General features: G+C 38.3%; 1 protein-coding gene across 1 annotated transcript; it reads right to left on the bottom strand.

The window, feature by feature from the left end:
• Positions 1-26,684, bottom strand: VPS37A (VPS37A subunit of ESCRT-I). The gene is made up of 12 exons (XM_066237680.1): positions 26,254-26,684; positions 18,134-18,208; positions 15,289-15,403; positions 14,622-14,722; positions 12,540-12,765; positions 10,197-10,267; positions 6,751-6,878; positions 6,616-6,674; positions 6,473-6,541; positions 4,186-4,329; positions 2,540-2,620; positions 1-817 (listed from the first exon to the last, which is right to left on the bottom strand). The coding sequence occupies exons 1-11, from the start codon at positions 26,376-26,378 to the stop codon at positions 2,540-2,542; spliced, it is 1,194 nt and encodes a 397-aa protein (XP_066093777.1). The 5' UTR covers positions 26,379-26,684; the 3' UTR covers positions 1-817.
• Positions 26,685-26,763: the final 79 nt, after the last annotated feature.

Genomic DNA, 26,763 nt, shown 5'->3' on the forward strand with positions numbered 1-26,763 from the left:
AAATTTCAGAATTTTTTAGGTCCAGATTTATTTAATAACAAAGATTGTTTTTACTTTAACATTAGTAATTGAAACAGCCTAAGCTTATCCAACCATATCACCTACTTATATTAAAAAATTAGTATGAAAGTTCACATTGGACTGGTTTAAGTAAATGGCAATTTTTTCCTACTAGGTGAAATATTTACCTGTATTGCTTCTTAAATGCATCTTAGATTTCAAAAATAAAACAATATATGGGGCAGCTGGTTTATTCTTTTGGTTTATTGTACGTACTACAAGTTACTTTCTTGAGATGGCACGCTGGCAGGTTTGATGTTTACTGACACTCGGAATATTTTTAAAAAATTGTTTTCGAAAGTTTGATTATCCAGAAAAAAAGGAAAAGAGACTACAGAAAATAGTAATTTTTCATAAAAGGTTGCAAGAAAAAAATCTAATCAAACCATTTTTTTGATAAAGAAATGAGGCATTATCAAATTAAAAATACAAATTTAAATGAAGTAATTTTATAAAATATCAAAAGTAGCTAAAATTACATGCATAAGTAATAAGAAAGGAACAGCAGTGGAACTTAAATATGATAGGATTTATCAATAATAAATAAACATTTTTAGTGCAAATAGTGCAGAATAATTCCTCCAAGTCAAGATCACTGCAATCACTCTGATCTGTACAAAATCAGTCTCAGTTCTGTATCCAGTCTCTACAGTATATCTGAAATCAGCGGCTATGATGAAATGCCAATTCGTAAGTCATAAATGTGCTTAGTTATGTGTCCCATTCCTCTCTTGGCAGTTCATGTGTTCAGGAAAATCTGGAAAGAAAAGAAAATTAAAAAAAAAACCTAAGACTTAATTTAAGATGATAAATTTCATCCCTCTACATTCTCTTCCCATTAAGGTTTACCTATAGAAAGGTAACTAGACCGACCAGGAGGGAGAAGAGTTGGGGAAAGGATTCTAGCATGTTTGTATAAACAAACAATTATTTAGTGCCCATTTTCTTCTCAGGATGTGAGAAATGCACTCTTGATATTAAAAACCAACGCTGACACTCAGGGACTGACAGCATGATTTCTAAAATAAGACTTAAGTAAAACAATTCAACATTGGCATGAATCTTAAACACAACTAGACTGAAAGAAGGGGCAGATGAACTGGAGATGAGAAATACTTACGATCGCCCTCCCAGTAACCTGCTACCTTCCAGGGACCTTCCCATACTCCCTCCTCAAAGTCCACTCCTTCAGTTCAGGTAGGTGGGCAGAAGACCACATGACACCAATCTCCAAGCCACTCCTGACCAGTCCATCCTGGCCAGTCTACTTCCCAGGGGTTTGCAGTGAGACCCTGTCAGTCTCCACGGGCTGCCTGAGCTGGGAAGATCTACCCGTGGGCAGCCATGACGGAAACACATGCAAGAGCAGGACACAGGCTGCCTGAGCTGGGAAGATCTACCCGTGGGCAGCCGTGATGGAAACACATGCAAGAGCAGGACACAGGCTGCCTGAGCTGGGAAGATCTACCCGTGGGCAGCCGGGACGGAGGCCCGTGCAAGAGCAGGAAAGACAGGCTCTCTGAAGGGCAAGGGAGAAAGCACACGAGAGAGAGGAGGAGGAGAGACAGCAAGAAACCAGCAGCCTCAGAAAGGGTGTGAGAAAGGGGAGCTGCTTGGTTACTGTGGCCCCTGATCGTGTCCTCACTCCCAGGACTGAGCAGTCCTTTCTTGTATTTGGCTCTAGAATGCTCCCAGCACCATCCAGTAACACAGCTTTTTACTGCAACTTTTTGGGGTGGAAGTAGTCCTTACAATCAAAGCTGAACAAGACAGGGAAAAAGGAAGGGTGTCTTGAGATCAAGTAAAATCATGAACAAAGACATGGTGTAGAAAAAAAGAGCATAACACATGGGACAATATAGGGGAAAATGGAAAATCAAATGAATAATTTCAAACGTGTCAGACTTAGAGAAGGCTTAAACCCAGTGAGAAAGTTGGCCTTGGTCTTATCACTGCTAGGGGCCTACTGCAGATTCTAGAGCAGAGGAGTTAAATCCTGGCGGATCAGGAAGATTAGTCTGTCAGTGCTGAGCAGGAAGGCAGGACCCTAGCGTCCGGGGCCTGGCCAGCACACTACTGAAATAACCCGGCTGTGAGACGGACAGAGACAGACTGGGAGTTCATCTCAAAGGAAGAAATGACAAAGGAGACTGCTGCGGATACGGCATACACCACAGGCCAGCTGAGAGAAAGGGACTAATTGCAGTTTACAGCACATAAGTAGCTATCAAGTGTTGAAAACATTTCATTTAAGCCAACATCATACTTGAGAAAAATACCCAAAAGGTTTCCACTGGCTATACGCTTATGTATGTAGCCTTAGGCTTGACAGACAATGCAAAATACTCGGCATGCTACACAGTGTGAGAGCTCCAATGACAGCATCCCACGTCAGCTGGCGGAGAGCCCCTGGTCGGCACACTGCAGTTTGAGCAGCCGCGGCAGCACAGAGACGCCAGCCGCCTCGAGCACGACTCACCTAGAGCGGAGCGTGGAACTGGCTGTGCGTCGCTATCACCTGCTGCAGCTTCTCCTCCTTGGCTCTTCGACAGTGGCAGATCTAGAGGGTCAATTATTTAAAACACCAGTCACTTCTCCAACAATTTGCCTACTTCTTCCTATACTGTGACAGAATTCTAAGTAAGATTCTTTTTAACCTGTTGATACAAGTTTTGAATGGTTAAGGCTGTTCAGAATTTAGGTGAATTTTGTTTGGCACATAATATTTACCTATGCACTTCCAGAATGTAAAACAAACTTGATGCTTTTTCATCAGTTCTGATTGTGTAATACCAAATATTTGTGTCTTAAAATATGAAAATAAACCCTACCGTTCTTAACCTGGACAGTTTATAGTACCAAAGAACAACAGATGAAGAATCAATGCCTTACTAATACTATAACCAGAGTTGTCAATCTCCCTGGACGTTAATTTTCTCTCATGGAAAATGGGGATAATAAAACCTGCCTCACCTTCCTTAATAGAATAGGGGTGTATATATGTATATAGTATATACACATACACATATCAATCTAATATGATTTACAAAATTTAGTAAGGAGGTTATTTTTAAAATGTGATGTTTCAGAGAAATTACATAAATATACAGGACTCTATCAAAGGGCTAGATACTGCTAAGACTTGTTCTTTAAATATAAATCATCAAACAAACTATTTCAGAATGGCCTTAATAATACTAAAAAAATAATCTCTATTATCTTATTCTTTTTTTAACGGAGAGAGAGACATACAGAGATAGAGACAGACAGAGAGAGGGACAGACAGGAAGGGAGACAGATGAGAAGCATCAATTCTTCATTGTGGCACCTAGGTTGTTCACTGATTGCTTTCTCATACGTGCCTTGACCAGAGTGCTACAGCACAGCGAGTGACCCCTTGCTCAAGCCAGCAACCTTGGGCTTAAGCCAGTGACCATAGGATCATGTCCATGATCCCATGCTCTAGCTGATGACCCCATGCTCAAACTGGTGATCCCTTGCTCAAGGCGGATGAGTCCATGCTCGAGCCAGAGACCTCGGGAGTCTGAACCTTGCTCCTCAGTGTCCCAAGCCAACACTCTATCCACTGCACCACCGCCTGGCCAGGCTCTATAGCTTATTCTCTTAAAATAACTAGTGAAACAGTTATTCAGGAATATACTTTTCTGTAATTCAGAAATACTACAACTTTTAAGACTACATTTACAATGACTGACCAGCTTTACTACAGAATGATCCTGACACTATCTGAAACAGAACTATTATTTGATTTACCTGCTTGTGAATCCACAAGCAGGTGTCAGGTGATAGCAGGATGTTGCTATCATTCTCTATAGAGCAGTGATTTTCAACCTTTGTTTCTCACGCACTCATAAACTAATTACTAAAGAAAAAGGGGCCCTGAGATGAAAATGGTTGTATTTAGTCAGGGGCACTGACCTTAGTAATTAGTTTGTGTTTGTGCCATGAAAAAAAAGGTTGAAAATCACTGCTATAGATAGGCTCTTCAGTTTCCTTTCATGGTACTCAAAACTCCAGCTCAGCAACGTGCTAACATTTTTTACTCATAAATATACTTAATATATACTTAATTATACTTGTCCTCAACCGAAGAGTGCTACATACTGTTCTCTTTTCCATGAAGCTACTGAGAAAATCATCTATTTCAGTTTTTCCCTCCAGGAAATCTTCAGCAATATTATCAGACTCCTCCTCAGCCTCATGTGCGGCTACTTTCAATCTGGCCTGTAGGGCACTCGCGCTGCAGCTCTGAAAAACAAAACCGACCCCGTGTGAGTTTATAATGATCTGCAAACTCCTTAGAGAAGACAGACAAGGCACAGGTAGGGAGACGCAGTTCATGGTATGCCTGACACGGGCTCTTTCTAGGACAGGTGCCAGCACCCACGTTCTCAGAACTGGACACAGGGGTGGACGCCTCACATAAGAGAAACCAATCCTTGGCTGCAAACTATGAAAAGAGAAACTGGGCAAATCACTGTCCTCTCTTGGAGATTCAGGAAGCAGATCACTGTGTTCGGTACCCTAAGATCATCCCCAGTGAACCCCAACTCCTAGTATCCCTGCCCTTCTGTAATCTGCTCTCCTGGACTGTGGGCTGGGCCTAGTGACTCGCTTCTAACAAACAAAATATGACAAAAGTGATGGGATTAAATTTAACCGAAAAGGTGAGAAATGTGTACACTAAAAACTACATAAAGAACTGAGGATGACATAAAAACATGGTCACACATTACATGTTCATGGATGGGAAGACTTAATATTGTTAAGAAGACAATATACTCAAAATGATCTAGGTTTAATGCAACCCCTATCAAAATTTCCATGATGTTTTTTCAGAAATAGAAAAATCCCTGCTAAAATTCATATGTAATCAAGGCACCCCAAATAGCCAAAACAATCTTGAAAATCAACAAAGATGGAGGATTGATATTTCCTGATTTCAAAACTTACTGCAAAGCTACAGTAATCAAAACAGTGTGGTACTGGCAAGAAGAGACATACAGGTCAAAGCAATAGGGAGCCTAGAAATACACCTTTACATTTATGGCCAAATATTTTCAAAATGTGTGCCAAGACCATTCAATGGGGAAAGACCAGTCTCTACCTACTGGTCCTGGGTAATCTAGATATCCACATGCAGAATAAAGCCAAACTCTTACCCTACTTCATGCAAAAATGAACCCAAAATGGATCCAAGAACAAAATGTAGAAACTAAAGCTATTTTTAATAATAGTCATTATAGATAATGAGATAGTAAATCATTATCATATATCACGCAGAGGAATGTACAGGAAGACGCTATTTTCTTGTTACTTTGCCAACAATGGTGCTCTATCTTTACAAGTTTGGCTCACACAGTTGATGTAATTTTGCTTATTATTACCAGCAGGTTGAGCATCTTTTCAAATGCTTCCATTACTTATTCATTATGTATTTACCGAGTACCCACTATGTGCCAATCACTGGACCAGGTACTCAGTTTACTGGGAAATAAAACAGGACAGGATCTTGGACTCATGGCAACAGTAGTCTATTTGAAGTGATTTCCCTACTTTAGAGTGTAGAAGATTCACTAACTGCAGAGACTCTCAGTGAAAACATCTAGAGAAGATCCTAGGAATCAAGGTTGTTTTTTTAAGCATTTCAAGAATCAATTCAAGCAATTCTTATATAAATAGTCCAGAGGGCTATTATGTCATTCTAATGACTGACCATATCTAAAATCCATTATAAATTTATCTTCTCCTTTACCATTTTTTTTTTTGCAGTTGTTTTATTTCCATTTTACGTTTTATTGTGTTGGCTTTACTTTGCAGAATTCTTGATTTTAAAGAAAATAAAATTAAAATATTATTAATTATGATATTAGTTATTGATATTAGATACAAAGATTATGTCCCCTTGTATTTTTAGACATTAATTTTTTTAAAAATGAGTTCACTTTTATAAAATACTTTTGGTTTTTCATATAATCAGATTTCTAGCATAAAATTTATTTGTGGTAAATTATACTCTATATATTTTTTATTTGCTCACTTTTCATTTAAGGGATCTATATAGAAGCTTAAAAATGAGTCTAAAAATAAGATTTTTTGTTGTTAGATTTTATTGCAAGAGTTAAATTGGCTTTATAAGAACTTTCCCAGAAAGGTTACTTAAGGAACTTTTTAATATTTTTCTCTTTTGGAATCAAATATGCTCTTGCATAAAAACAAATGACATATAATTTCTCATAGCTGAGAGCTGCTCATTCGCATTTAAAGGTATCACGTCTTATAAAGTCAGACACCTAACACATGCTTTCCGATAACAGTGAAAGTCAGAATGTGGCCAACACACAGTACGATGAAAATTTGTTCAGTAAAGACAAGTGCTCAGCAGTCTTACCTCGCTAAGTTCATGTTGTCTTTGCATCTTCTTTTCAAAAGTAGATTTCATTTGTGTAAGTAATTCATACTAAAATAGAAAAATAAAAATGCTGTTTTCCTCTATTTTTATACTACATGAATTTCTTGAAAATGAGAACTAACCTTTTCTAAAACAGTTTGCCTTTTGGCTTCCAAGCTGGGCTCCAAAAGCAGATTTTTTCCTGTAAAATAAATTTCTGGTTTATTTCTAGGTAAGGTTCGCTTTTTTCTCAGGAAATTTAGGAAGGGATAACATACTTGCTAGCTCTTCAATGCTTTTTACTAAGTCGTCCTTGTCAGAAATGATCTGTTTTAGTTGAGGCAAAGTAAGAAACTGTTCTAGTAGTATCTCTTCCTGTTCATTCATATCTGTAAGTTGTGACACACTGGAAACAGAGCAGAAAATGTGTTCATGAACATCAGTGATCTAGTTTTTCTCCATTATAATCAATATTCACCATTTTTCACTTTTATTCAGCTGATACAGTTCTAAATCATTTTTGAAGTACACGTACACATACACATGCTAATTACAATTTTAAAAACAAATAAAACATCAAACACACAGACCATGAAGTTACCTGAATTTCGTGTCAACCACTACGGGGCTAGGAAGACGAGGGCATGAAGAGCCATTCCTCCCAGTCTCACCTGTGCTGAGCTAGCTAACAGGTGTGTAGTCACGAGAAAAGATACGTGTGTGTGCATGTGTGTGAGCACTGAGGGCTAAACCTAAATCAAACATCAACACAATTTGATCAAAACAGAAAATCTGAACCTACATCAAATCAATCCCTAGATACAGCCACCAGTAGAAGGAAATAAGAAAAAAAGAGAAACATCTTTAATGGTATCACAGGAGTGAAATCAGCAAACAATAGGGTATGGAATATCCTACATACAGGACAAATAACTTATCTCTTCAATAAATATATAACGTGTATAATTTACATATATGTATTTATGTTTATGTATATATGCACATGTATATGTGTATGAATGCGTAGGTGTATGTACACACACAGCCACATTAATAAAGATGGGGAGAAGATGTATACCACTAAAAGAAACATAAGATACAGTACTCAAATGCAGTAAGTAGACCTTGTTTTGAATACCAATTCAAAGAAGCTACCAACAAAAAGATTTAAGATCCAGGGAGATGAGGTAATAGTAAAGAATTATTAATTTTGTTAGGTATGATGATGATGTGGATTGGGTATGGTAAAGAAAAAGTCTTTACCTCGTAGAAAAATTAAGTGGAGAACTGACGGATAAAAAGGATGTAATAGTTGCGATTTGATTTAAAGTGATCATGACCCATACCCATATTTCCCCAAAGTAAAGCTGGAAGAAGGGTCTATGAAGCAAGTCAAGCCAAGAGGTCTACCTTTTTTTTTTTCAATATTTTCATAGTAATTTTTTAAAAAAGAAAAAAGAATCCTTTATAACATGGGAATAATAATAGTAGCTACTTCATGGAGTTGTAGCAAGCATTACAATGCATATAAACCTTTAACATGTATGTTATATCTTGTAAACCTTTATTAATTTACAATAATTAGCAGAAAATATTGTCATTATTTCCTAAAAATGATAGTAAAACACTGGGTCAAATAAAGCTAAAGTTGGCCCTGGCCAGTTGGCTCAGTGATAGAGCGTTGGCCAGGCGTGTAGAAGTCCTGGGTTCAATTCCCAGTCAGGGCTCAGAGGAAAAGCATCACCTGCTGCTCCACCCCTCCCTTTTCTTGCTCTCTCTCCTCTCTCCACCTCCCCTAGCCATGGCTGAATTGATTCCAGTGAGATGGCCCTGGCGGGGTTGCTTTAAGAACTAACAATATGGAGGGACTTGGAAACTATTATGTTGAGTGAAATAAGCCAGGCAGAGAAAGAAAAATATCATATGACCTCACTCATTTGAGGAATCCAAGGAATAATGAGAACTGAGGAACGGAATTGAGACAGAGGAGGGATCAAAGGGACCAGAGGAAAAGAAGACAGAGGAAAGGGGATGACAGGATGGGATAAACCAGAAGGGAAGGGGGAGGGCGCAAGGGGAAGGGGTAAGGGCGATGTTGAGGGGAATAGGGAGGAGGGGGGATGCATTCGGGGTGACCCTAGAATCTATGTAAACATAATTAATTAAATTTAAAAATTAAAAAAAATAAAATATTAACCAAAAAAAAAAAAAAGAATAAAAGAAGAAAGATTTAAATATACCTAAGTAGCCAAGCAACAGAGCACCACCCACATGGGCAGCGGTGTCTGCAGTTTGTCTCTCTGCCTTCCCCCCTCCTTTCACTTAATTCAAGTGAATGAATGAATGAATGAAGCTCAAGTTCTCTTTTTTCTTTTTCTTTTGGACAGACACAGAGAGTGAGCCAGAGAGCGGGACAGATAGGGACAGACAGGCAGGAAAGGAGGGAGAGATTAAAAGCATCAATTCTTCGGTGCAGCTCCTTGGTTGTTCACTGATTATTTTCTCACATGTGCCTTGACTGGGGTGGCGACAGCAAAGCAAGTGACCCCTTGCTCAAGCCAGCGACCTTGGGCTCAAGTCAGCAACTTTGGGTTTCAAGCCAGCAACCTCTGGGCTCAAGCCAGCAATCATGGGGTCATGTCTATAATCCCACGCTCAAGCCAGGGACCCCTCACTCAAGTTGGTGAGCTCGTGCTCAGGCCGGATGAGCCCACACTCAAGCTGGCGACCTCAGGGTTTTGAACCTGGGTCTTCCATGTCCCAGTCCAACACTCTATCCACTATGCCACCACCTGGTCAAAGTTTCCTTTATTTAATTGTAAGAATCCTTATAGGTATTTGGCAGTACATACCTGGTAGGAGACAGTTTAAAGACAAAAAGAACTGCAAAATTTTTAGTTGCATTTGGTAGTCTTAGTAATAATAGCTTAATGAGTATTGTGATTCTTCAATGGGGGTATAAAAGATGCAATGCTTCCCAAAGTTGAGTGGCCACAAAACATGCCCCCCAATGGATCATGTAAGAGGTAAAGTGTTCCATAAAAATAGTACCTTAAATTTGAGTATTACAAACTTATTTCCCATAAAACAGAATAAAATTTGACTCTGTAAAAATACATTCCTGCCTGACCTGTGGTGGCGCAGTGGATAAAGCGTCGACCTGGAAATGCTGAGGTTGCTGGTTCGAAACCCTGGGCTTGCCTGGTCAAGGCACATATGGGAGTTGATGCTTCCAGCTCCCCCCCCCCCCCCCCGCTTCTCTCTGTCTCTCCCTCTCCTCTCTAAAATGAATAAATAAAAAAATACATTCCTATTACTGTAAGAATTTTAATCTATTTTTCTATGTACAGATTATCTAATAAAGGAACAATGTAAAGGTATAATATAGTCCAAGATATTTTTTGAAATCTCTAGGGATAGTGTATTAAAAAATAATGTTCACAAGAACGTAAGCCACACCAGAGGAAGAATATCATTATCCTGGTAACTATTTTATCATTCCCAGCACATAGAAAAATTTCTAGGTACATACTAGTTACTCAATAAATACAACCTACAAGATATAAAAACTGATGAATAAAACATCCCCACTAAGACAAGCACAATTTAGAAATAGAATTTTAAAAATATTTTCGGTTTAACATGGATATGAAATGATGATCTGGTTTATATTTACAAATAAAACAGACAACGAATATTGGTATTATTCTCCGCATTTTTTTACCTTAGTTCTGAGAGTTCTGGAAATGTATCAGGGACATCTGGCATCTTGTAACCAAAACCATTCTGGTTTATCTAAAGAGAGTTGGAAACAGTGTTACATGTCAGCCAGCTTTCTGACTGCTCCTCTGTTCACTATCACATCTTCATCCTTGCAATTGATGCTGTCCTTAATCCCCTGATTCTTGGCTGCAATTTTTCAGTGTACCTTTATAGACATAGAGCTACTGCTACTTTGATCTGAGGAGGAGTCATGTGAGTACCTTGTTAGCTCTCTTTCTTGAGCAAGTACAGGCTGTAAAATAAATCTGTTAAGTATCTCTGTGACAAGTGGGGAGAATTGTCTGTGGATTCCATTGCAATATATTAACATATTTACTTCAAATGAAAGTATAGGAGAACGTGACTAAATTGACAAAAGTCCGAACACTTACAGAGCTAAGTTCAATAAGACAGGGTAGATAAAAAGAGTATCCATTGTCTAAATATAGATGACATTTTAAAATTGAAGGCTCATGCAGTTCTCTAGTAATTTTGTTCATACTACTAATTGTAGTTTGTTCATAATATTCATTAATACAATGAAAGTTTTTGGAAAACAATAACCACTTGGGTCTATATTCTAAATTATTACAGACACTAAAACTAGTAAAAATGGAGATAAGGCTTTTAGTAAAAATGGAGATAAGGCTTTATTAATACAGTGTGTCCATAAAGTCATGGTGCACTTTTGACTGGTCACAGGAAAGCAACAAGACGATAGAAATGTGAAATCTGCACCAAATAAAAGGAAAACTCTCCCATTTTCTGTAGGATGATATGGCAGCATGTGCACATGCACAGATGATGACGTAACACTGTGTATACAGCGGAGCAGCCCACGGCCATGCCAATCGAGATGTGGACGGTACAGAGGAAAGTTCAGTGTGTTCTGTGGCTCACTAAATTTGAATCCGTGACCAAAGTGCAACGTGAATATCGGCGCGTCTATAACAAAGTGCCACCACATAGGAATAACATTACTCGGTGGGATAAGCAGTTGAAGGAAACCGGCAGTTTGGTGGAGAAACCTCGTTCTGGTAGGCCATCAGTCAGTGACGAGTCTGTAGAGGCTATATGGGATAGCTACCTAAGGAGTCCTAAAAAATCTGCGTGTGAGCCCACATTGAACTGCACTGAATAGGTATGAAACTGGGAGAGTTTTCCTTTTATTTGGTGCAGATTTCACATTTCTATCGTCTTTTGTCACTTTCCTGTGACTGGTCAAAAGTGCACCATGACTTTACAGACACACTGTATTTGAGTAACACTATAAGTGATATTCACTAAGGGTTAAAAATGAAAGTTTTTAATCCCTTTATATGTATTATGTACAAATATTACTCTCTACCTCAGTAATGTCCCATACGGCAACATTACCAGATTAAAGAACACACAATTTTTTGAACTAATGGGACACTTGAACCTTTAGGATGTTACAGCAGAGCCTCCACTGTCTGCTCCTCCTACATGATCATTTCTCGTGCCTTAGCCCAAGTCCTATACAACAGCCAGAGAGATCTTTTCATGGGAAAGTTTACAAATACACCATCTGGTTTATGCCTCCATGTCTTTGTTAATGCTGCTGACTGACTCTTCACAGAATGTTTTATATAACCACTTGTCATCCTGGAAAATTCATTCCCATGTATCAAAATCTGGCCTCAAGCATAAATTGACTCATTCAATTGCCTCATTTTTTAAAAAAGAATTTATATACATATATCGATATGTATGTATGTATATAATTGATTGATTTCAGAGAGCCAGAGAGAGGGAGAGAGCGAGAGAGACAGATATTTTCATTTGTTTCACTTAGTTGTGCATTCACTGGTCGATTTCCGTTTGTACACTACTGGGGATCAAACCCACAACCTTGGTGTTTCCAGATGATGCTCTATCAACTGAGCTAACCAGCCTGGGCCCATCTGCTTCATTTTCACTGAACACCTAATATCTGGATCAGGCAGGGTTTGAGGCACTTAAGGATAAAGTAGTGGGAAAAAAGCAGAATCCCATTTTCTCTTATAGTTCTGCCTTGATCGCTGGGAGCACTGACCATTCCCTCAAATAATGTCTTCACCATCACTCCAGACTGTATGCTACTCTACTGGAAGTTCCTTATTTACAATTATTTGATTATATGTTGGTAAACTCTCTGAGTTTGTCAACTGAGTTGAAAAATGTGATTTAATCTCTTTTAATCTTTTGTGCCTAAATTACTAGCCGGCACAAGAAAACACATAGTAAGAATTTGTTAATTAATGTTTCAAGGATACAAAAGATAGACAACGCTGATGATACCAACCGGTGCTGAAGTGTCTGTTGTGGGAACAGGTAAGGGCAGATGTGAAAGGACACCAAACAAAGGAGCAGCGGCTTTGGCTGTAGTGTAACTTGTCACTGATGAAGGAACAGTGTCAGCAACGGACAGAGAGCTGATCGTCCTGCTAGCTTCTTGCGGAGGATACGGAAGAAGAAATGGGAAACCCTGAGAAGCATAAGAAGGCATCCCACCTGGGTTACTGTACAGGCTAAAAAAAATGAGAAACATTAGATTAGAATTTAGGAGTAAATTTGTAAAATTATTCCTAAATGGTTCTAAGTAACAATAGTCATATGTTACAGATGAAATCCATTTATGGCAGTTACATAGCACTAGATATATAACTGAATTAAAAATTATATACATTGATAAAATATGAACCCTCACAAAAGAAAAATTTGGTTTCCATTAAAAAAAAAAAAGGTTTTAGAAAACATTTAGAACTTACTTAAAATAAGAACAAGTAAACTTGTCTTCTATTTTCAAACAAGGTAAATGAATATATCTGGCTCTATCCTGACAGAAGACAGGAAATGCAGTTTTTAGATAAAGAATATCAGTGAGGTTCGTGACTCCAGGACACAGACACAAGAAGCAAAGATGAGGGCTAGGACTCATGTACCGATAAATGTGGTAATCTAGCGAAGCAAATGTCCAGGCATTGTCGAAGATGCCACTTGAATTGTGAACAAGAACAAAAACAAGTTCTTTAAAATTAAATAAAAGGACTGGGCAATAAATTCAAGAAATATTCTGGAAAGAGACAAGAGCAACAAGGAGCTGCATCATCCTGCTGTTTCAGAATATCAAAGATAAAAAAATGTTACAAAGATGAGAAATCAAAATAGCACTGGACATCTTAGCACCAATAGCCTAAACATAAGGTATGGCAAAAGTACGGTTACAGTTTTTCCAATGGAAAATATGATAATTAAGTGTTAACAGAAAAATAAACTCTGTTTCATGTACTTACAACTGTCAACCTGTTTGGCCCCACCCTGCTTAGACAGTGGAGAAATGCCTTCAAAGTACTAAGGTGAAAAATCAGTTCAACTTAGAATTTGAATTGTGCAAATTATTAAAAAAGGGTATAACTTTCAAAATTTGTATTCCAAGCCTCCATGTTTTATATTACAAAAATGTTCACAGAACTTTTTCGGGTCCTGTATGTTCTTCCAAAACCATGCCGTTCCACTCTCAAGAGAAAAAGCCTCTTTTCCTCCCCTTGAATCAGGTGAAGACTTTGCAATCGCCTCCACAAATGAACTATATCAAAAGTGAGTGACTTTAAGAACTAAGTCACCACGACTTTCTCATTGCTCTTGCTCAGGATGTTCACACAAGAAAACCAGCCATTACGCTGTGAGGAAGCCAAGACATGTAGCTATGAAGTCTTAGTCACCAGAAAAGGTTTTATACCTGGAAGTGGAATGCCGCTATGACTAAATAAATAATTAAAAAGTCTAAACCTTGGCAGTGGCTTTAGGACCAACCCGAGGTGACCGCTCAACATACCCTCAGGGGAGTGGAAGACTGCAGGGCCTCAAACAGACTGTGAGCAGAAATGATATGGAAAAATGGAAATAATGAACTCCAGAAAGAGCTAAAAGTTATAACACAGAAATGTGATGATGATAAAGTATTTGGTTCAGCAACAGTGAATTTGTAGAGTGTCAAAGTAATAAAAACACCAAACATGAATTTAAGTAAAAATCATGATATAATTTCACTGAGAAAGTGAGGGGAAAGGAAGATTTTTTAATGAAAGAGAACTAAAATTCTCATTAATCACGAGTAAGTGAACAGATAATATCTAAAATGCCAGGATAAAGAGTACAGAGACAGCAGTATGTATATGTATATATTAAGGTGAAGGTAAATGTGAGAGAAGAGGCGAAAACAAAACATTCCGTTCGTTGCCCGTGGAAAGTATGAATGTATTTTTATGAAAACGGGGATGTAGAAAACAGAAGAGTGCTTTTTAGCATCCTTTGAATTTCTAAGTTACATTTTGATCACTTTGATTAGAATAAATACTTGCATTTTTGTTAAAAATATACTTACTATGGAAATGCTGCTGAAGTAGGAGCTAAAACTGGAGGATTCTTACAAAATTCATCCAACAGACTCTGAATAATTTTTCCAAGATCTGAGTGCATTGTAAACTGAAAACGACATAATACAGGATGAGAAAAATCACTTTCAGAAAAAGATAACTTCACTTTAAAACTTAATATTAAATCCACTGTTGCAAGTCAACAATTCAATGAAAAGCAAAGATATTGTGCCAAATAAACATATTAGCAATCCACAAATTACAATATTTTCCAATTAGAGTCAAGACCATAAATCAAGTTGTCTATGTAATCAATGATGGAGCTGAAATATTGCTAAACTTTACTATTTATAACAATTGTAAGGTTGAAATACATTAAGCTACAGTTTTTTTAATGTTAATCATATATGTATCCTGAGCACTTGAAGGTATATGTGAATTTTATTTCTTTCTAACAACTATGGAAGATTGACTGTGAACCAAAGATCTAACATCAACAGGTCCTCACCGATGAAAACCAACCTTCAAATCAGCAGTACCACAGAAAGTGAAATTGTTTTTGAAAATTAGTGATTACAAAATGAGATTTTAAGTTCATTTTAAGTTTTTAAACTATTTAGTAGAAAAGTAATACACTTTTTATATTACTCTGAAATAAATATACCATAAACATACATTGTTTACTATTGGAGAGGTAACATATACTCCTTGTTTATCCATTAAATGATGTCGTATTGGTGGGTAAACACTGATCACTGGTTTTTCCTGAGGAAACTGTGGAGGGAGCAATCTGGTAAAGGGACAACAGATGAAAAACAAAAACAAAGACAACAAATGTTACATTACATTGTAATAATCCTAACAAAATTAGTTAAAAGCAAATTAAATTTTCCTACTTTCATTTGGATTATCTTTATTATATGCGGCTTAAGTGTCTGTTTGTCGCCAATAGCTTATTGGTTGCTTGCATAACTGTACTAGCCAATGGGGTGAAGTTGCCACGGCTGAACGCAAATTGAGCGGGTCAGGGGGAAGGTGAACATTTGTTTGCATTTGTCATCTGTTTTACATAAAAACTATGTCTTAACGTAATTTCTTTTAAGAATGCCTCCTAGAAAATACAGCACTGAAGAGGAGAGAAAAGGAGCTAAAGCTGCACAAAAACGGCTTTCTCGACAAAAAGAAACCACTGAGCAAAGAACGACAAGGCTTGCTTCAGTCGCAGAGCAAATGTGTCTTTCAATTGAGACGTAGACAATTTCCTGTAAAACTGGCCTTTGCTATGACCATCAATAAGTCTCAGGCCCAAACGCTTAAGCGTGTTGGCATTTTTTTACCTGAGCCTGCATTTGGACATGGTCAACTTTATGTTGCCTGTTCAAGAGTTCGTGAAAGAACGGATGTAAAATTAAAAATAATTGATAGTCCTCTGCAAGGCGAGCTTAAAAATGATGGAAAGAGCTACACAAGAAATGTTGTGTACAAAGAGATCTTTGACATGTGAATTAACATTTTATTATTTAAATCACCTTTATTTATTGAGCTAGCGGTGGCTCTTAAGAACTATACCGCCAGTGGTTTCCTTCACTGCACTCTACTTTAAGCTATTAAGCAAGTAGAAGGGGGAAACCCCGTGGGACAGTAAGCAAAGGGGTGTCCTCGCTGCCTGCCCTGGGTAATTCAGTTTGAATTAGCAGACACCTTTGCACAAATCATTTTAATTACAATTTGTAATATCTAGAACAGCGGTCATTTTGTATGACTGCTGGGCTTTCTAGTTCAGTAATAAGTGTTCTATTATGGTTGTTGAGATGATTAAAAATATACAAAAGGATACATTTTGGCAATAAGATTAAGTAATTCCATACTGTAAAACCTTCTTAATGTAGCATATAGATACCCTGAATTATAGGATATTCTTCATACCATGCCAATTAATTGCTTTCAAACACAATATACTAAGCTATACAATTCTCAGCTAAAACTTAGATCAGGCATTTGTAGTGGGTGAGCCATATTACCCCAGCCTGGTTATTTACTGGACCACAGGTGTGGCCATGTAATATTTTTGCTGGAGTTTTCCTACCTCTGAAATGCTGCTAGGAATTATTTCACTCTCTGGTGAATTTTTAGAAAAAGTGGAAAGCATCAGAAACGCAACAGTATGGCTGCCACAATGCCTTAGTCTACATGGCTATTTTCTAAATGTCCCCGTGAACACATCTCTCCCAATTTTGAAGTCAATCACATGGTTTCAAGTAAAATAGAGTAAATTCTCAACACAAAAAAGTGAAAATCTTAACCTTTTTTGAACTATTATAAATTAAAGATTAAGGAGTAAAGTCTTAAAAACTGAGATTTTACTGGATATGAAACTATGTTTTCCAAATCTCCTCTACAACTGGGAAGACTCTGACCCTTTAAATGGCTTCTCATGTCCCCGTTGGCTCAGAACACTTGTTGGCAGCAATATCAAGAAAACTGGGTCTTTGTTGGTTCTCCTACTTATGTGTACATAGGACATTTGAAGAGAAATAAAATTACTTAATTTATACAGTTGAAGATGTTAAACTAGTTTGGTAAAAAAGGCACCAGCTGATCTCGGGAGCCCCTCAATCTGGGTTTGTATCATGACTATGCTACTGCTACCTATGTGTCTATAATGTGCCCGTTTGCTATTGTGAGGACTCAAGAAGGTGCTATATATCAAGACAACAGCATAATGCTTGCCCTGTTGTATATATATTCATGCTTCCCTCACCCATTCCACTGGGATTTAGTGGGCCTCCTAAGGGGAGGCAGGGTGCTAGGCAAGGAGGATCCAAAGATGAATAAGCCATGGTTCCTGTCTTCATGTTAGGTGCCTTTCTACCTCACCCAAACAATGGCTCTAGAAGCCATCTAATGCAATCTGAGGGAAGAACTAATTCTTTCAGACAAAACACTAATGATTGCCCTTCAGGTTAAATGGGTACTTCAGTAATCACTCTGTCCAACTTTCCCCACTATAACTTAATAACCTCATGATTATATTTTTAACTTTTAGGATTTCTTCTTTAAGAGTATTCAGCAGATCAAATTCAGCCTTGAACTTTGATTGAATAGTATGTTTCTGAAAACGAGTCTATTTCAACGTCTTCCTGATGTCAAGGTGATTCTAATAGTTTCCCATACATGGTCCCTATGATGGTCATCACCATTCTGTCTCTTCCAGCCCACCTCCAGCTCCGACTTCAGTACAAATCAATGAAACCAACTACAGTGTTAATGATTATTATTACATCTTTTTATTGCGATTCCTCTTTTACAGTTCTTTCTTACAGCAATATACATTACAACAATGTTTTTACAAATATTTATTTCACAAGATTGTATAACTTTGATAAATTATTGTTACTGGAAAGGGACTATTTAAAATAAGCTCACTTTAAACAGTTTACTTCTAATAATAACTAAGAAACAAAGTAATAAAAATACCTTTTTGTAGTTACATAGAAAAATAGAATTCAATTCTACTCACATATTAATGTTAATTGTCAGGCTGTTCACGGTGAATGGCAACCTGTATTCCACATCTTTCTGTATCTCAGCTATACTGTAGAAGAAAATTTGAGAAAAAAATGTACCTAAAGTTAAAAACCATTAACATTAAAGAGAAATGTTAAATGCTTTTTAAATGCTTTCGTGCCTACTAACACTAGTTTTTAGTTCTAATCACAGAGTATAGATAACCAATATAATTTATATCTTAAGGGACAAATGATCATAGAAAGGTTTATCAAATAAGAGGCAACAATATTCTGAAATATCCAAGAGTGTGCATGTGAGTGTGAGTGTGAGTGTGTAAATGTTCAGGTAAAGAGGAAAGAATAACTCTTGTAATAATGCTGCTAGATTGACTATCACTTTATCTAATTCATCATTAATAGAAGCAATTGTGAGCCTCTGGTTAATACAGATCAGCAAGACATCTGGGTTCTGACTACAACTCGGCCACTAACCTGCTGTATTAAAAGTCTAGATGAGACGTCTGCTGCAGTCTTCTGATGGAGACTGCTGCCTGTTTTCCAACAACAAATACTCCCTTCTTCCTAAGAGAAGTCTGATTTTATTCTGAATAACAATGTTCCAGTCTTTCTTGCAGCTGGTTGTTGCTACAGACTTAAGTGCCAGCCAATAAGATATAAATTAAAGTTGAGGGGTAGGATTTCCAGGAAAGTATCTTTAACGGGAACAGAAAACCTGGCATGAGTCTACCTGCCTGGACCTGAGAGCTGGACTTCCAGCAGCTACACAGGGGCCTGAGTGGGCCTGAGAATGGAAGCCAGGCAGGCGCCAAGGAGAACTAAGCAGATAAAAAGAAGCAGTGTGGGTCCTTCGTAACCATGGAAACGTTAAACTGAACTTTTTATGTGAGGGAACAAGCTTTTATTTTGCATAAGTCAATATTTTATGAGTTGTCATTACTAGCGGCTACAAATAATATAATTTAACAACCAAATTTTGGGGGGCTCACATGAAATTCTAACTAGTATTCATAATATTTCCAAAGGGAAAACTGTTAAGTAGTATTAATGAGCTATGGTTGAAAGAAAGCTTAATATTCAAATAGACAAACTTTTTCAAGCATGAATACCTTTGAAAGAGGTGGAGCATTTACATAATAATTTACTTTTTGTTTTTTGGTTGCTGCAACTAATAGCTTTAGAAAACCTCCTATTTTCCTCATTTTTTGAAATGCTCCCTTTTTTTGGCCTTTTGATATAAACCGAGTTTCAAAAGTATGTAAATTTTAGGTAGTCTGAAAGGTTCTAAAGTATTGGCATAGAGTTACGAAGAAATCATAGATGTTGATAATTTTTCTGCTTTGACATCCATGGGATGGGGCTATGACTGAGACAGGTAAGGACACTCAAAACGATATTCAGTAGTAGGACTTAAGAAAAATTTTATGAACGTTTCTTTGGGGATCAGGTTTGGACTAGGGTACTGACAACCTCCTCAGATGTATGAACACCATGTAATCAATAAAGTTTTTATTAAGAGTTTTATTCCTCTGTGTTATCTTGAGACCCTGAGGTATCACTGCTTCAAGGAATTATGTACTGGTCACAAAAGCATCCACCAGTTCAAAGCCAAGTAGAGCATCTTAATGATGAGAGAGTGACCTCTTAAGTTAGGCTTCCTGGGCTCACATCCTCTCTTTATCATTTACTTGTGGGATAACGGGCAAGTTTCTTACCCTGTCTAAGCCTTACCTCACAAATGGGAAATGGGGATGTGACAAGCATCTGTCTATCTGCAAGAGTTGTTAGGTTAAGTGAGAAAATGCAGAAAGCCCTCCACTAAATACACAAAAATTACTATGTGTTAACTATTATTGAATAATTATTTAGAAAATGCATCTAAGTTGGAGCCTGCCTAAATTTTGTAGCACAAAATTTTTAACTTTGTTTTTAGACATTGCTTATATTTTTACAGAAAACAAATTAAATTTGATTAAACTAATTTTTACTAAAATCATTGGTTAGAAATGTTCAATTCATTGTAGCCACAACTATATTCTTGACATTTATTAAAAGTTTTCACCTTTCCTTCACAAATGAGGTTAACAGATACCTGAAGGTAATACCTGTAATATCAATGAGCTGAACCATCATTAACAAATCCCCAAACAAGTTAATCATGCCAATTGATGGGGCTCATGACACGCTACTCCAAAATATGGCACTTGGACATTAGGTATTTTAAGCTGAAGGAGTTTGAGAAAACAGAGGAAGCAGGAAGGTTACTCTGACCTCCCGCCTTTCCTCCCTGAAACAGGTCATAAAACCCCCCTGTGAGAGGTGCCCTCCTATCTTAACGAAAGGATGACAAGAAAAACCAGAAAAAGGCCTTGCTAAGTTCCCCCATTCACAAATACCTCATGCTCCTTATCCCATCATATACCTGCACAACTGTCTCCTCTTCTTCAAACCTAGCAGAAAACACTCAGGTCAGTTTCTTTGTGTCTTCCTTTCTTTTTGAAGGCTCTGTGTCATTTAAAACTTAGAATATAAAATTTGTATGCTTTTCTCCTGTGAATCTGCCTTTGTCAGCTTCATTTTAGACCCAGCCAGGGACTCTAACAGTCTAGGAAAACTTGGTCCTCCTCTATACTAGCGGCTTTAGACAAACTGGCAGGTGTGTGTTCTCTTTAATCCCAGAATCATTCCCTTAATTATTCATCACAAATGTTATTTTGAAGTTTTTACTATTTTAATAACTTCTTAAAACTTATTTTAAAATTAACTCTCACTAAAAAAAGAGAATGTCAACATAAGAAATGTCCAAACCACAATTTTTTAATATATATAAATAGAAGAATTAATCTGAGCCAAACTAACTACAGTGCGTGGTAAGCACGATCTCAAATGCTGGAGAATGACAATGACAATTTTGCAGCTTCATTTATACATTTGAAATTAAGGAGGAACATGAGTAAGGTAACATGAAAGTGCAAGAAAGCAAGGCGGAGGCTGAGTTACAGGACAGTTAAGAAAGTATGTGCTCTCTCGAAGGTGGTTATACAAAATACAAGATAAAAACAATATTCTACAGATGACGTATCATAGAATCATGCACCTACCTGTATAATTTTATTAACCAATGTCACCCCAATAAATTCAATAAAAAAAAACTCGGACACACACACACATTTCCACTTACAGAGTACCTACTATGTGCCAGATAGCCTAGTTTCTTTTCATGTATTATATCTAAAATCCTTCAAAATAGGAACACTGCCTTTGTATACACATTCTCTGGAATGTACTTGCTTTCTGAATGGAAAGTCAGAAGTAGTCCGTCCTGTCAGATAGATGAGCTATAGGTAGACATGTGAGGGATTCATAAACAATAAACTAGGGACGAGAGGCAACAGGACATGGGCTAAGAGGCAAAGGTTCCAGGCACACCGACTCTATGCAGTGGGAAAATCTGCCATATTCTTACTATGTGCCAAATACACTAATAAGTGCTTATATATATTTCCTAAATATCGACAATGCTGCACGATAGGGCTCACAAATTCCCAAGTTTTCATATGGAGACTCAAAGAAGTTGAGTAACTTGCCAAGAGGTCATACTGCTAGTATACAATGCATGTTAGAGCCAGAACTGGAATCCAGGACAGTTTGATTACAAAGCTTTCATTCACCTAAAGTGAAGCTGCTTTTCTTAAAGTCAATAATTTTTGCTTACTTCCATTTATGTTTTTCAAATTTATTTTGTCTTATATCTCTCTTACAATGTTCAGATCAAGAAACCTGAGGAACTGGCCCTGGCCCGTGACTCTGGATAGAGCTTTGGCCTGGTGTATGGATGGCCCAGATTCGATTGCTAGTCAGGGCACACAGGAGAAGCGACCATCTGCTTCTCCCTCCCTTCCCCTTCTCTCATGTTTCCCCTCCAGCGGCCAGTGGCTCAACTGGTTCCAGTGCAGCTCTGGGCACTGAAGATAGCTCTGTTGGAGCATGTCAACGCAGGAGTTAAAAACAGCTCAGTACTCCGGCATCGGCCCAGACAAGGTTCCTGGGTGAATCCCAGTGGGGGCATATGTGGGAGTCTGCCTCACCATCTCCCATTACTCACCAAAAAATTTAAAAAAAAAAGGAGAAGAAAAGAAAAAGAAGGCTGAGGAACCAATAGAATTTCACAGTGGGCAGGGCAGTAAGATAGTCCATTCTCTCCCTTCAGCAGCCCTAAGGCCAATTACGGTTACACGAACATTCAAGTTTTGCACTGCCAGTTAATGACACATCAGTATCTCCTGATTTTTCATACAGGGTTTCTTTCATTAACACTATTAGTCATATAAGAATAAAAAAAGGCAATTCTTATAAACATAAATCCCCAATTGGACTTTTTATTGAATATAAAATAAAAACAGCACCAAAATTACCATGTGTTTAATTATTAAAAGGAACACATAAGAGTCCTTTACTTGAGATAGCTGATATCCCAAAGCAAAAGGTAATAATAGGTTACCATTTGTATAACTTTGAATTTACATAGTCAATTACAGATAATAATTTCCATTTACCACATTGTTGTGGTTTTACAACTAAGGGAAATAAAATAAAAATAAAGTAAGTTAAGTAAGTTTAGATATTGAGAGAGAAGAAACGAGGATGGTTAGGATGGCAAGTGGTAAGACCATCAGCTTTTAATATTTTCTGATTGTAGGCACAATGCAGGGAAATACTAAACAGCTTCTCTCCCAAAGAAACTTTAAATATTGGGATCCATGAATATCACCTGGGATATTTTCAACTACAAGTAATTGAAAAAACCAGGCAGAAAGCGGGTTATTAATCTTATGCAGCAAGAAGTCCAGAGGCAGGAAGTTTCCAGAATTGGTTAATTCCACATCACAATATTATCACGAACAATCTAGCTTTCCATTCTCCTATGTTCAGTAGTCAGCCTGTCTTCCTTCGCTGATCCAAGCAGTTCCAGATGTACCACTAGCACAGTAACATCCAAAACATAAGAGGCATTTCCTTTTAGACATCTCTACCATTGAGAAAATGTCTTAACAGCTCTCCAGCAGACTTCTCCTCCAACGTCCAATGACCAAGAGTAGGTTGGTTGAGTCCTACTTTCACAATAACTAGTAGGAGGAATGAAACCATCATCACTGGCATAAACAATCACTTACTTACTAGGGTTGAAAGAGCACAGCCTCCATCCAATAAGTATGTGGCCTTGCAGTAGGGAACCCAGAGAAAAACAGGTGTTCTTCCAAGAAGTCAGGGGAAGTGGACTTAGGTAGGGAACAAAAGAGTGTGCCTTAAGAGAGAGCTGTTTTAGGAAGTGGAAGAAACAACAAAATTAGTTCTACTCTTGTCCAAAAAGTCAGGAATTTTTGGTGGTTATTCAGAAGGTAGACTATATTATGAGTCGACCTAACTTTCAAGTTCCATTTTCATGGCAGACATGTTATGCTTTGGTTCAACACGTCTTGTTGTCATCTGTGACAGGGTCCCATTGGCCTTGTTTGCCAAGTAAGACTTGGAAGAGGATATATACATAAAACTCATCCAAACTTCAGGGGAGGCCTGAGGAAGACCAGGAAGAATTTAAGATAAGAAAAAACGGAGTCAACATTCATAGAGAAAGGGAACAAAACAGGCCCTTCCCTAAAAGGAAAATTTTGAATTATAACAAGTTAAAAGAAGATTAAAAGTTGGAATGTAGATGAGAGAATGGGGGAGGGAAGTTCTAGAGGAGGGCAGAAAAAAAAAGTCAGATACTGTCACCATCAGGAAGAGCTGTGGACCTTACATCTGGAGAAGGGACAGGTATGAAAAACGAGGCAGGGAGGCAGCATAAATAGGATATTGATATTCACAATTTAGGAAGTTTTGTATTATTCATTAAAATATCATTCAAAACCTTCAACTTTTGCACAGTGAATATTCAGAATAACCAATTACAGTGTTCTTCTACACAAAAATACTAAGTATAGGTTGTAGTATACTGCACAGATAGATCATTTTTATTAACTAGTTTTAAAATGTATGCCATGAGTTAAAAGGAGACATGTAACAAAAATAAGTAGATGTCATTTTTTTTCTGGAATTGTACCATTTTTGAAAATTGGAAGAACATGACCTACTTGTCTCCTAACTACCCAAATTTGGTTTATAGTTGTATAATTCAATAAAATAAAACCTCAAGTATTTTTATAAAAGAAGTTACAGAAATAAAGAGTAAAGATAATGTTTAAAATATTACAAAATATCTGGATAATACCCACCTTTACAGTCCCAATTATGGGCTCAAAAATAACAAAGCGAATCCTTTGTGGATTCAACTCAGAATATTTACTGATCCTCTTAAACAAACTCCAGAACTTTTCAGATTATTACTGCTTCAGAATCTCACTTTTTTGGGGAGGCCAAAAAAATACATACATTTCAGACCAATCGCTGTCCATGTTTACCAGCATTACCTGCAAGGGACTTTGGAGTATTCCCCAAAATTCAACCCAACCTCAAAGAATAAAAATGTGCCAGAAGAAAGACTATTTAACAGAATATACTAGGCCTAAAAGCAATTAATTCCAAAGGTACGGTTAAAAAATATTTGGCAACAGTAATACTAGGTTGGTGCCTAAATAGTCTTACAAGGTGAAACTTCCTAAGGGGATAAACTTCTGTTAACTTTGTTAACAACGAGTCATCTTATTTTTATCTAATAAGCATATCTTGTAAGAGTAGCTCTTACAGGTTAGTGCAGAACACTATTTACAAAAAGACTTCTAAGGACATTGACCTTAGTCTTCTAAAAAGAAAGCTACCATTAGGTCAAAGACCATGCCACTCTTTTCAGTTAAATATCACAAATTTCCACCCTTTGAAAGTTCTCAACAAGAACAAAAACTGAGACAAAGAACCAGGAAACAAGTTAAGTTCATTCAGCAACAGTCCTCATTTTAATCAAACTGATTCTGCAGTGAGTTTTTCTTTTAATAATTTAATTTTAGAGTATTCTACACCATAACCTGCTTGCAAAAAATTATTAGAGTAACAGATAAAATGCCCTCTAATAGTTTATTCAACAAGTTTTAATTTTATTATCTAAAAATACAGGTATTTTAAATGGATGAAAAGCTTATTTTAAAAAGTTAGAGTTGAACAATATGAACATGTCTGCATTAAAATACATGCCGTGACACTATTAAGTAAATATACTTGCATAGTTCATACTGTAATACAAAGAGGCAGTATTAATTTTTGAAAACCATCAGAGACCATAGATATCTGTGATATAAAAGGAGCAGCAAGAAAAGATTACAGTAAAAACAGCTGAAAGTATGTGAAATGCAAAATATCTTTAACCTGATCAGGCTGAAAATGAAACCTCATAGAAAATCAAAAAACAATCCGGATGAATACAAGAGAATTCCTGAGTGTGCGAACAAGAGTAATAGTGAGAAATGTACAGACTGGTAGTTGCCGCATGCAGGAGGTTGGCGGGTAAATCTTAAATTAGAGACTTAAGAGGATTGAGTATGTCACTCCCAGAGGAGAAATACTGATAAAAACGCCGGCTTCCCTTTCCTTGGATGTTGCCACAGTTCCTTCTCCGACCCCCCCACCCCCACCCCGCGCCAAGAATTTCCACTCTTTGTGAAAATTGGATATTACTCTTCACAACTCTTTTTAGCCAAGTTCAGTATTTTAACAATTTGGCCAAAGCGGCAATGCGGTGGCCAAGGGAAAGGGTTAGTGAGGAAGCGGGGCACAGCAAGGGATACTGGATCTATGCTATGGGATTGCAGTCAGCAGGGACGTGTGTGTCAGGAGGGATGAGCAAGTCCGAACTGGTGGAGCAGAGCAGTGGTGGGGCAAGAGGGAGGGGAGGGGAAGGGAGGGGTAGGTCCGGAGGTCTGGGAGAAAATCCTGAACATTGCTCCGAGATGGGACAGCTAGCATGCGCACCCAGGACGAAGGGAAGTCTATCAACCCGAGGCAGCTGGCGGGGAGCCGGCGCCAGGAGCAGCGAGGGCGATTAGGAGCAGCGAGGGCGATTAGGACCAGTCCGCCCTCCCGCCCTACTTTTCCTCGGGTCGGAAAGGGAGCGACCAGTCACCTGGAGTGTGAGTTGCGGAGGGACTCGATCAGACGCTGCTTCTGCTGCTGGAGGCTGGTGAGGCCACCGGGGGACCCAGCGGCGGAGGAGGAGGCGCTCTTGGTCAGCGGGAAGAGCCAGCTCATCCTCCACGGGTCCCCGGGCCCGAGGCCCTTGACGGTTCTGGCCTGCTTCTCCCAGAGGCTCGGTCCGGAGGTTCTCCAGCGACAGAGGAGCGGGCACGGACGCCCGGGCCCCAAGTGTTAGGCGGCCGCGTCTTCTCCAGGCAGGCCCGGCTCGGGGTCCTCCGGCCCTGGGGGAAGTGCTATGGCCGCCGCGGCCGGGGACAGGGAACTCGCGGGCCGGGACAGGACCCCCTACTTCCAAGGCCCCAACGCCAACCCAGCCAGTCCGGCAGCCTCCTGACCAGCGCACCAGACCCAGCTTCCGTCACTTGCGTGCACCGCCCCCTCTGCGTGCGCGTCATCACCTAGCGCCCCGCCCCCCTCCGCCAGGACGTACGAGGAGCGA

This window comes from Saccopteryx bilineata, chromosome 6 (assembly GCF_036850765.1).
Source record: "Saccopteryx bilineata isolate mSacBil1 chromosome 6, mSacBil1_pri_phased_curated, whole genome shotgun sequence".
Lineage (NCBI taxonomy): Eukaryota > Metazoa > Chordata > Mammalia > Chiroptera > Emballonuridae > Saccopteryx > Saccopteryx bilineata.